This window comes from Manis pentadactyla, chromosome 4 (genome assembly GCF_030020395.1).
Source record: "Manis pentadactyla isolate mManPen7 chromosome 4, mManPen7.hap1, whole genome shotgun sequence".
NCBI classification, from domain to species: Eukaryota; Metazoa; Chordata; class Mammalia; order Pholidota; family Manidae; genus Manis; species Manis pentadactyla.
This window is the reverse complement of record NC_080022.1, coordinates 65,079,303-65,091,624: the sequence shown is the minus strand read 5'-3', so window position 1 is coordinate 65,091,624 and position 12,322 is coordinate 65,079,303. Positions and strand designations below refer to the sequence as shown.

The window sequence follows — 12,322 nt, the reverse complement described above, 5'->3', positions numbered from 1 at the left end:
TCAAGTGGATGCATATGGCAGAAAAATGGATGCTTTTCTCACATTTATAGTAAACAGCTATAAAGAACTGTCAGCCAATAATTTATCCTTGTTTTCATATTTTTACCTATGAAAGTAATTTACTTAAATGAGTATTTTATTTCATGGAATAATTTTCATGATAATTACATACTAGAATATGTCAATATTTCAGCAAAAAATACATGAATCACTCTTTATTTCTAGAAATAATCATAATGCTTTAAGTTACTGGGAAGTTAGCAATTTTGTTGAATTTAATACCATAAATTATAGGTAAAACCTACAAAGCACCAAGATGTGATACACTTCATAAAATAAAATACTATTATGGAACAAATTAGTTTAGAAACTATTTTCTGTCTCTTAGTCTACATCCTAGATATAGGACAGTGTGATAAAACATTCTTATCACTATAGTACCTGGAAAGGTTCTATTTGATGATTAATTAGAAAACCTCTGAGTGGGAATTCTGGTAGAGTATTAGTAGGTATGGAGACTATAAAATTAACAAGCAATTTTAATTCTAATGAAATAAAAGTTGAACCTACATTTTCATTCCTGTTTTAGCTTACCCTGCTAGATAAGGAGTTCCAAACCCATCAGTTGTGAGCCCAGTGTAACCCCATAGATGTGTTTTGTTCAGCTTGACATCTTTCCAAAACTAGTACTTGACTGCTTTAGGTGATGACTATTCTCTCCAAATATGCTCTATAGTTTGACCATAGTCCTCACTGTTCTCTATTACACTCTTAGGCTGCCTGGCTTCTACATATAAGCAAGCCAAGTAACAGTATAAAATAGAATAAGACAGTAAAATAGAAGCATTTTGTTGCAAAACAGTCATTTTATATACCCTGTCTTACAGCAACTTTTTAACTAAGTGAATGTCATATCCTCTTAGATTTAAATTTAAATATGTAAAAAAAATCTTAGCTAAATCCTGTAATGCCAGAGGATTATTAGTACTTAAAGATTTAGAAAGCGGTTCCTTGTTTATCTCACTTGCTTTTACAAGGGCATGGGGCATGTATTTAATAATAAGCCAGAATCTAACAGTATGATTATACCCTCAGAAGTAAGTTAGCCATTTTGGGAAGGAATATGAACTCTTCAAGCCACACAAATATTTTGTTTTCCAAAGCAGTAATTTACCAAGTGGTGTGCTGCAGTGGTAACTGGCTAACGGTACTCTCTTGAACACCAAAATCTAAATCACCTAGTGATGACTCTTGCATGGATAGGAAAGGATTCTTTTCTGGAGAAGTTTCTGAGAAAATGTTTTTTCTGCTTTCCCTCTCTGCTTATGTTTCTTAAAAATTAACACACCATGATTTTTCCTCACATTGCATTCAAATAAAACCTAATTGGGTCATGACTAAGTAAGATAAAACAAAGATTTATTTCCCTTTCATATCGCAAATTATATTGCAAATATAATTGTGTCCACTTCCAATTCTATCTTACAGCTAAAACTTTTTGTGGTGGAATTTTTTAGAATGGTTTAAATTTTGAAAATATAATGATCTTGGCCAGAAAGAATTAATTTAGCTTCCCCCAACTGAAACTGATTCCATTTTGTACATACTATTATACTTCTCAATTTCATCCAGAGCCTAGAAGGCTGGTTGGCTGATATTGAACCATTAATTTTGATAAGCACATATTTCAGAAAGTGATCAGAATACCATGAATTTTCTCTAGCAAACTTCAGTTCTTAGTTCCAAACTATTCCTAAAATTGTTAAACAAATTCATGTCTTCTACTTCTTTCATTGAGCATCCAAATGCCTAATATAATGTACAGCATTCACTAGCTTAATAACTCCTTACTGAATTAATTAGTATTAACTTTACATGCATTTATGTGTATGCATTAATATGAAGCCTGAATTTGGAAATGTATTAGTAAGTCAAATCTCTTCCCAGCTAATAAGAAAATGTTGAATTGTTACATAATAACTATTAATTTTGTCTGTCATCTACTCATTTATTTGGAAAAATCCTATTTGTACTTTTAAGAAAAAGTCAAAGTTTGCTAATGCAATTCATTTTGCAAAATAATGAAGTCAGTAATATAAAATTTCATTAAGCCTTTAGTGAAGTGCTGGACAACAGTATGTAATTTTGTTCATCACGGAGATGATTAAATCAGTAGCAGAGGGAGATCAATCATATTCCAGGGCTACATATCTTTCCCAGCATTTGGAAACCTAATAAATTAAATCACTGCCTATAGTCTATACAGTATGTTTTAAAGAGATCTGCTATTATTATAAACTGTGTATTATTCTACATATACATTACCATTTCTTAGGAAGGATCTCCTTGACTGTCCTCCATTGAGTGGAGGTAAAGTCTTCTTTTCCTGGCTGACAAATGTATCCCATTTCACTTTGTCACAGCCACCCAGCTCCTTTACTTTCTGTAAACAACTTTCCAAGTACTCTACTGGATCTTCAGGCTTAGAACACATCAGTCCATTCAAAAGGCTCTGAAACACACAACAAAATATGTACATACAAAATATGTTTTAAAATCACCTATGTTAAAATAATCCCTCATCTTCAAATTCTGGACGGTTTTGTTCTTTGCATTTGTTTGTTGATAAAGAATTAGAGCTGCAATTATGATCTGATTGAATAATTAAGATAACCCCTTAAATTCTTGACCAATTACTTTTCCGTGCAGAATTCTTTGCCTTTAAACAATTCAGGCAACTGTACATTTAAAAATGGAAGAGCCCTATCAAAGTGAGATAAAGTGCAGTATGTAAAAATACCCAAGCTATTATTTATCTCATTCTACAGGTCCTTCAAGTCTCCAAGCCTGTTTCTTCATCTTTAAATGGGACCAATAATACTTACCTCAGAGGTTTTGTTTATAGGACTAAAAAATTTAATATTTATAAAATACATATTAAATGCCTGGCACATAGCAAATATAAAATAAATGTTATTGGTGGCTTTAGTTAGTATTATTATCATCAAGAAGACTCCCCTGAGCCCCCAGATTGGCTGGTAGACACCTTTTTCTGTGTTCCATGGTATCAGAAAAAACCACCTTACCCATAATTTATACTGAAACCATTTATTTATGTGTTGGTCTCCTCTTCTAAACTATAAACTCCTCAACAACACAGTGTGGGTCTTATGTATTTTTTCAGTCTCTAGCCCCTGACACTTTGCCTGGTACATAGTAGGTGCATATTGGACTGTTTTCTAATTAGGACAGAAAATTCACTCAATACATAAAGTCTGCAACTCAAAAAAGTGCTACTTGAAGTCACCTACAATATCCACTGAAGTTTCAGAGAAAAACTTGGTGCCCAACGTGCCACATGTATTAGTGTATTAGTTTCTAAAAATGCTACAAATATGGAAATACTAGCTCTTTGGAATTGGACTGATATGAAAAATATTTTTGCTTAGAATATTTCATGAAAAAAGCATACTGATGATTATCACCAATTTAACTTATTAATGCACAAAACACACACCCTTTTCAAAGGCTGACATCTTTCCTAAATATGGTATTTTATTTTCAAATTATTCTCGTGCAATTTGCTCAAAATGATAAGCAGTTCTTAACTGGTATCTTTGTTCTCTGAAATCCTACACAATGTGGGTTGAATCAGAGGAGCTCATTTGCAGAGGGAAAGGAAAAAAATAACCTGGGCATCCACATACAATTTGTGCGTCAAGAGTCAAGATCTGTTACACACACACACACACACACACACACACACACTCACACAGTGTTTAATTCATCACATTCCTCCCATGTTATTATAGCTAACTGTGGCCGTGTTTCTCTTTGTGTGCCTTAGCTTACACAATGCACTGTCAAGATGTGGCATTATTTTTGCATTTTATAGATTTTGAAATTATGGCTCAGAAACGTTAGTATGATGATCAATGTTACTCAGCTGCAAACTATAGGCCCAGGTTTCCACCACTAGGCTTCTGATTGCAAAACCCACATATTCATCTGTTTCTTGCCAAAATATGATATGGGATAAAAACTGCCAGATTACCTATGCCCCACACTTAATCCAACTACAATATGAATCACTGAAGATTAGAAACTTTTTTTCTAATCCCTATTATTGCCTAAAATGAGTGAACATACTCAATGGAGATTTTTTTTTTACTGGAAAATATTCATTTCCAGCTTCCCTAATCAAATCTGACTCCTCTAAGGGTACTGATTTTAGAAGGGGGAATTGGGTTCCACTCCTTCATGGATAATTTAAATCTTTCCTTTTAATAATCAGCCACGATCAGGGATCCAAGATAACTAGTCAATATTATCACTCAGTCTCTTTGAGTTAATCCTTTGAGAACTTGAATAATCTAATTTGACTTTCCCCAGTATTGATATTAATTGCCAAATCTCTGTACTAAGGTACAGTAATATAGGATCAATATATACACCAAATGGTTAGTTAGAGTTAAGAACTCATGACAAAATCAGAGGAAAGTGGTTTTTTATTTTAAACATTTAATCTAAAAATGTGAACACATTTCAAACTTGAACCTACAAGAGATATTCCATCCTATCTGATGTCTCAAGTTAGTAATAAATCTGAAAAGTTCCATTAGATACATCTGGTAGGTTGACAATGTGTAGATTCAACAATCAGTCACTTTGTGTATGTCCAAATGTTGGTGTTTAATATCCACAGCTGGAGCTGTTTGGGGTTTGATAGATACTTAATTGCTAAACTTCATATACTAGAAATTTGTATACTTATATTGTAGTTTTGAGGGAGAAAGTCAAGTTTGGACACTTAAAGCATTTGTTTTTGCTGTCTACGCTAATCATATGGAGAATAGGTTTTACTTTGCTCTTGCCCTGATTCTTTAAGAATTAGAAGGATGGAGTCTTTGGATATTACCAGCAGTCTCCTTCCATCTTCCCATTGTCCAGTCCTACATTTAAGTACACGGTGTCACTGCATTTCACCTAAGCAGGGTGACTTCCTTTTTTGGGTGTGCAGTATTTTAAAACATCCCACTCATGTGCAGAAAAGCCAACAAAAAAAGTGACACCTGAACAAAAATGCCTGCCATCACGTATTCCCATACATAGTGGTTTTCATGAACTATCAAAATTCTCTGTGGTTACCAAGGAGGAACATTTACCCACATTTATAAAGGAAAAAAGATGTATTCTTAAGCAGAACTTTGCAATCAGGTGACCCTCCTGCAGATGTTTCTAATTATTCTTGTAGAAGTGAAGGGATGAAATTGATCTCAGTTGTAGTATTTCTGACTAAACTCTTCATCTCTTCATTCCATTATTTACTTCTTGAAAATTTAAAAAAAAAGAAAAAAAGAAAACATCCTGATATGAATCCTAGATACCTTCCAAGAACTGTCCTAATGCAACCCCCCTGATTACTTTCAAGCACAAGTAACACACTTGCTGGATTTCACACACCACGCCTGTGCTCAGCGGGTGGTTTACTGGAAATCTTGGTTTCAATGGACCAGAAAATGATAGCTTACAGAGGCGAGAGAAAATAAAGATTCATAATAATGGAGGCCCATTTTAAAGACAATTTAGAAAAACAGGGGCAAAATTATTTTCAGGTGGTGGTGTCAAATTTCTTTTAGCAGAACAAACCCACCAAACAGGAGAAAGAACAACTCACGACCTTAGTTTACTCTATCAGTTTTACAGCCTATCATCATTCAGAAATGGGGGCCAGGATAGCAGTGAACGGAATTCCCCATTCAGGGCTCACTCTAAGAGGCTTGGCTCCCTTCCATTCTTCTTTTTTTAACCTAAGCAAAAGCACACAGGATTCAGGAATGTTCTAAAATTCAAACAGGGAAGGAAAGGAAGCAAAACATGCGCGACGGAGGCTGTGGTTGAGAGCTAACCAAGGTACCTTCAGTTCATTTCTCAAGCCGCCTCTCCCACATTGCCCAAGTGTGTCCCCCATGCCCCGGGTCCCTGGTTCAGCTGATGGCTGGGATGCGGTCTGAGGACAGAGCAACAGGAGTCACGCCCGCCTCGCGGCTCCCTCTCGGTCTCGCTTTCCACCGCCGGGGAGGCGAGGACGGAGAATCATCCCCTCCCCGGCGACGGGAAGACATGCTCAGGAGTTCATTCACCGAAAGCGCGGAGCCGCGTTGGGTGCCTGCCATCCGCGAGGTAGCGCCGCACTAGATGGGTCTGGGTTTGGGCTTCGCATCTTCATCCCTCTCCTCCAAGCTAACTCCGGGAAGGGCTGCTTTAACCCACACTTCTTCACCGCCGGGGCCCGACCTCGGTGCGCGGACTCTCGACTCCAGTTTCGGGTCCTTGCTCGTACCCACCTGGCCGGGCCCTCGCCCGCAGAGAGCGCGGCCGGCCGCTGCCTGCACCTCCCCCTGGGTGTCCGCATCCGACGGGTGCGCCGGGCGCAGCCTGCCTCCAGAACCCGCTCCAACACCGAAACTTGAACTGCGAGCTGAGGCTTCCGAGTCCAGCCATCGGACAAGGACCCCGGAAACGCCCAGGAAAGGCGTCTATCCCCGGGCGGGCGAGCTTCTGCAAGCCCCTTCACTTCCATGCCCCGCGCAGGCAAGGTGGGTCTCGGCGCGGCTTCCTCGCCCCGAACCCCGGAGACGCCTCCCGCGATCCTCCCGCCTCTCTGCCGGCCCGAGCCCCCTACCTCGAAAAGCTGAGGGATTTCCCTCCGGGCCAGGTACTCCTTGGCATCGTTGGTGTTCATGGCTGTGCCGCGCGTGCCTTGGAGCGCAGGCGGGGAGGCTCCGGGCTGCCGCTACTGGGCTGGGGCTGGCGGGGTCTGCGTCGAGCACGGGTGCAGCCCTCGCTCTCACGCGCAGACCCTCACACGCTCGGCTCGGCGCGCCCAGGCCCGGGCGCCCTCCGTCTGTCCTCGGGGCTGTGGTCTCCGCGCTCCCGGCTTCCCCGCCTCAGTGCTGGTCCCCGCGTCCGAGCTGCGGGCTCGAAGCAGCGGCTTCCAGGACTCCCAGGCAGCGCGGCCGCCAGAGGAGGGGCGGAGGGAGCGGAGGAGGGCGGACTGCGCGGCGAAGGCAAGGCGGCAGCCCTCCGGCTTCTCCCGTTCAGCGCCCCGCGCTCCGCGCCTCTCCGAGCCGGGTCTGCGGCGGCGGCCAGTCACGCCGTGCGGGCGGGCGCGGGGTGCGGGGGTGGGGACGGGCGCGCGCCGGGGCCTCGCAGACGCATCTCTCCCGGCCGCCTCGCCGCCCCGGCGCTGCGCTTCCCTGCGCGCCGCCCCAGGGACGCGACAACCTGGAGCGAGGTGGCCAAAGGAATAGAATCGGGGGTTCCAGGAATCTTCGACCCTTTCGCTTCTCTGGACCTTCCACACACGCACACGGTTACTTCTGCGTCCCCACGGGGTTCCCAGGAAGACACTTGTCACAGAATTTATCATTTATTCCTGAAAGTTACAGATTTTTCATAATAGGGAGCTGAGGGCAATAACAAAAGGAAACTTACGGTGTGGAATTCATTCCCTTAAGATAGTTTTTAGATCTTCGTCATTTCTTTTAGAAAATTTTCGCTAGCTGGTTTCGAACTTTTTCCCTGTCAGTGTCACAATTCCTTGCAGATTTCAGTATATGCCTTAGAGTGGGCCTGAAATCTTCATAGAACAGAAGTATTAGGAAGTAGTCAACCAGTTAATTATCTCCACAGAGAGGCTCGGGAAGGTGTAGGAGAGAAGTGGGTGGTGGAGAGCTGGAGACGCCTTAAATTTGGAAGCGTGCTTAGGGGTGGATGCCATGCCAGTAAGATCTGACAGTGTGTAGTTAGTGGACCATGGGCTGTCAGAACACCCTTGGGCGAGTTTAGCTGGGTGTGGAAGATGGCCATTAGGGTAAAGAACTTTCCTGGTACAGGCTGTTATCAAGGTAACATCCCTCTCCTAGCTTCCAAGATGACTACTCATTTCCCCCAATAAGATGTCTTTTCCTTGCCTCTTTGAAAGATGTTTCATGCCATCCTAGAATACGGCCTCTAACTGTGCAAGGCCTGACAGTGTGGGAAGGTATGTGAGAGAAAAGGAGGCTCTGATAGGGACTGACATCTGGAGTCTGGCCAGGGAGAGAGGGAACTCTCCAACTACTTCCAAAAACCAATGTCTGACTGTCCATTTCATGTTCATCTTTGTAGATCTTTTCTTGGTTTTATTTCTTGTCACACAAACAATTGCTACTCAAAGCTTAACTATAGCTGCAATTTTGTTGAGTACTCAAGAATTAATTAACTGAGTTTTGTAAAGTAAAATGAAGTTTTCCAAACACTTGTGAAACCATGTGTCACATGCTAGCCTTAAACGAGGCAGGTGTTGCAGTTCCACAGAAACTGGTTTCTGCCCTCAGGTATGCCACACCACTTACAGTCCTGGCTTGTGATGTTCTTTGCCTTATTTAAGAGCAGGTTACCGCAGTAGTGAAGCATTGTCTCTTCCCTATGCAACAATGCTTGAGAAGTATAAGGATCCATGGCATGAAGCCTTTGTGAGCAGGCACAGCTGATGTGAAGCACCTAGAACTGAAGAGGCCACTTTCTGTAGGAACTTTCAAGGTCGCCCTTTCTAGAAAAAAATCTGGGAGGGCACAGCTCACATCCTCCCTCCTGAGGAGGAATGTATCCTAAATAGATAATGTGATTCTAAATACACTTTAGTGTAGCTGGGCAAGAGTGGCAAGTTGCTTCTATAAAAAGAGGAGGTAAGGAAGGCTGCATTGCATTAAATATTCTAGATAGCCTGGAAAACAAAGTAACCAGAGATGTGGCAAATTTTCAGGTAGCCTTATGCATTGTCAATCAGTGTTTTTCAGTGTGTTCCATATATACGAAAGAGGCAGAATGTTCGTAAGTACTTTTACAAAGGTGTTGTGGCCTTGTCCGGAAGGGCTATGTGTGGGAAGTATAATGCTCAAAAGGCAGGCTGATGGTTTGGAAGAAAGGAAAGAGAAAGTACAAGGAATAGCAAAGACATCCTGACCATGGGAAAGCTGGCCCATCATTCCCTGATATGAAATTCTAGGGGTGGGTATATAAAGGGTTCATGGCCCTTTGCCCATTTTGTGCATTTGTGCATCTAACAAGTCAAGATGATTAGTGCACATCCGTTGTCACCAAGAAGTTCTGCTTCCATGTGGGGAGAGTGTGCTATGTTCTGAAATAGAGCAGTGAAAGAGACAGTCATGATCCATGTTGTCAGGGAACTTGCATTTTCTAGAAGGATCATATAAGAAATGCAGGTAGACAGTAGGCAAGTTAAAATGACTAAACAACATCAGATAGGGATAAACAAAGAGCAGATAAGCAATTACCTCTGCCTGCCCTGTCCTGCCCCACCAAGACTTAAGCAAGAACATATCAGATAGTCATAAATGTAATGATGAATGTCAAACAGGCTCAAATGTTGATTTGAAGCTGGGGGCACAGTCCAGACTGTTTGCTGAAAGCAGCAGAGGAAGTTTTAAAAATGGACTTTTCTTTTACCACCCTAAAACATTTCAGCATTTCTTTACCACCATAAATAATTATTCATTTTTTATCTGTATTCCCCTCCAACATTTTTCCCAAATACATAGTGTTTCAGAAACATCATCATAATTATAATTACACACATATCCATGCTCTACATAGCCATCTTTCAAGATGGCTTTGTATGAGTTTATTCAGAAGCTTTGACATAAGCAACTTAACCATTTTCTCCTATGGCTGCACATTTTGGCTGCTTCTGCTGTAATGCTACTAAACATAATAATGGTATTTGTACCATTTATATTACCATTACCAATAAACAATATAATTCTGGTATAAAGAATTCTGTGCATATATTTTCACATTTTTTACTATTTCTCAGAAAATTGTGCTAAAGTGGGATTATTGGATAAAATGGAAAATTCATTTTGTTCTTAATTTATCAGATTTCCAGAAAGTTCTAGTCCATTTGTAATGCCATGAGCAATATTTTGAGTGGTTGAGTATTCCAGTTTTACCACATCCTTACTAAGAAGGAATCATATTTTTCATTCTTAATTTAAAATTTCTTATTAAAAAATCCATCATAACTTAATTTTTACCCACTTTGCTGAGTCCTACTTTCTCTCCTCTCCCTTCTAACTTGGGTCCTTTTCTTCATAATTCCTTTTTCTTCCATTATTTATACTTTTGCTGCTACCTCACAATCATGCATTTGTTTATGATTCTATTATACTATTTGTCATTGTCTGTCTTATAGAATATTTGCAAAACTGCATGTGTCTTCTGATGGACAGTGACTGCAGTGGGGTATGGGGGGGACTTGGTAATAAGGGTGAATGTAATGACCACATTGTTTTTCTTGTGAAACCTTCAGAAGAGTGTATATCAATGATACCTTAATAAAAAAAACCTGCATGTGTCTTTTAATAGGCTATTATTTGGAAGCAATTTATCTTCGTATCTGCCAGAGTGCCTAGTGCAGTGTCTTACATGTCATGAGGGTTAATATATAATGCACTTTACCACAGTTTAATTTAATTCACACAATAACTTGAAGTCTCATATCACACAAATAAAATTGATTGAAATGTATGCCCAAAAATCAATTCCAGATGGATTTCAGGTCTAACTATAAGCAGTAAGGTCATAAAGCTTTTAGAAGAAAGCATAGGAGAAGATGTTTGTGACCAGTAAGTAGACTAAGATTTCTTAGTCATTAAAGGTATTTGTAGTAAAAGCATAAATTATAAGTCAGACTATATTAAGTGGTAACTTCTGTTCCTCAAAGGACACCATTGAGAACAAAAAGGCACTCCGTTAGTAGGAGGAACTATTTGTGATACTTTTATCCAATAAAGGACTTGAGTATATAAAGAACATTTATAAATCAATAAGAAAAACACAATCCAATGGAAAAGTGGACAAAAGACTTAGCAGACACTATTTGCAATATTTATATCCAATAAAGAACTTGAATGTATAAAGAGTATCTATAAATCAATAAGGAAAAGACAATCCAATAGAAAAGTGGACAAAAGACTTACCAGATGCTTCACAAAAGAGGATCTCCAAATTCAAATTCAAATGGCCAATAAATATGTGAAAGGTAGTAATTTAATTAGTCACTAGAAAAAAGCAAATTAAACAATGTGATACCACTATATACTCACCAGCATGATTACTTTGAAAAGGACAGTACATACCAATGTTAATGAGGCTTTGGAGTAACTAGAACTCACCTACACTTCTGGGGGAATGTAAACTTGCAAAACCACTTTGGAAAACTGTTTGGAAATCACTGTTAAAGCCGAGCATATATATTATTTTTTATTAACGTATCATTGATATGCAATCTTATGTTTGTTTCAAATATACAACCACAGTGTTTCAACAGTTACCCGTATTATTAAATCCTCATCCCCTCTAGTGTAGTCACTATCTATCAACATAGTATGTGACCATGCATATTTTTTGTATTCACCAAAAGATATGTATTAGCCCCAAACTGCAAACTATTCCAATGTTCCCCCACAATATAGCACATAAATTGTGTTATATTCACAAAATGTAATATTCTAAACAGTGGGAACAGTCTGTGCATATGTTAGCTACACGACAATACAGACAGGTCTCACAAACATAATATCGAGTAAAAAGCAGGCACAAAACTGTATTATTTCATTTATATAAAGAACAAAAACAGGCAAAACCAATCTTTACTGTTAGCATAGAGGTTATCCATAGGGGAGCGACTGAGAGAGAACTCAAGGAGGGTTTGGGGGATACTACTAATGTCCTATTCCTTGATTTGCTTGCAGGTTACATGGATATGCTCATCTTGTGAGAACTCATTTATCTGTAGAACCAACTCTCATCTGTAAATATACTCTGTTTCAATAAAAAGATACATGATAAGAAGGGAGAGATGGTGAAGTATGGGATTCAAATCCAAGACCATCTCATTCTTAAATTCCATGCCCTCCTAAACTGTTCCATGCTATTTTATTAATTAATAAGTAGATCAAAAGTGAACTTGCAACTTTTGATCAGTTCTTTGCTTGTGCCTTTATTACTACACTTGAGTCAGATTTGCTGAAAACACTACGTGTTTGTAAGTAATAATTTGGTTATAGCTTAGTCTCTCTCATGGTAAGGTTCTGAACTTCTCATTAACAGGGACTGTGTCCTAGAAATCATGATATTCCTGGTGCTTTGGACATTGCCTGGCCTAAAGTACATACACATGAATGCAAGAATGAACTGTCTCTATCTGGAGCTAGAGAATGCTTAGAATTCAGCCAAAGAAATTTAGAAAGATACC

General features: G+C 39.7%; 1 protein-coding gene across 2 annotated transcripts in view; it reads right to left on the bottom strand.

The window, feature by feature from the left end:
- The window catches only part of AK5 (adenylate kinase 5), a 228,262-nt gene extending 221,151 nt beyond the window's left edge, over positions 1-7,111 (bottom strand). The window contains exons 1-2 of one of the 2 annotated variants that reach the window (XM_036890337.2): positions 6,686-7,111; positions 2,326-2,512 (exon numbers count right to left, since the gene is read on the bottom strand). In XM_036890337.2, the coding sequence (XP_036746232.1) occupies positions 2,326-2,512; positions 6,686-6,745 (247 nt within the window). In that variant the 5' untranslated portion in view covers positions 6,746-7,111. The remainder of the gene's footprint in view (positions 1-2,325; positions 2,513-6,685) is intronic. The other variant, XM_036890336.2, reaches the window with a different exon arrangement.
- Positions 7,112-12,322: the final 5,211 nt, after the last annotated feature.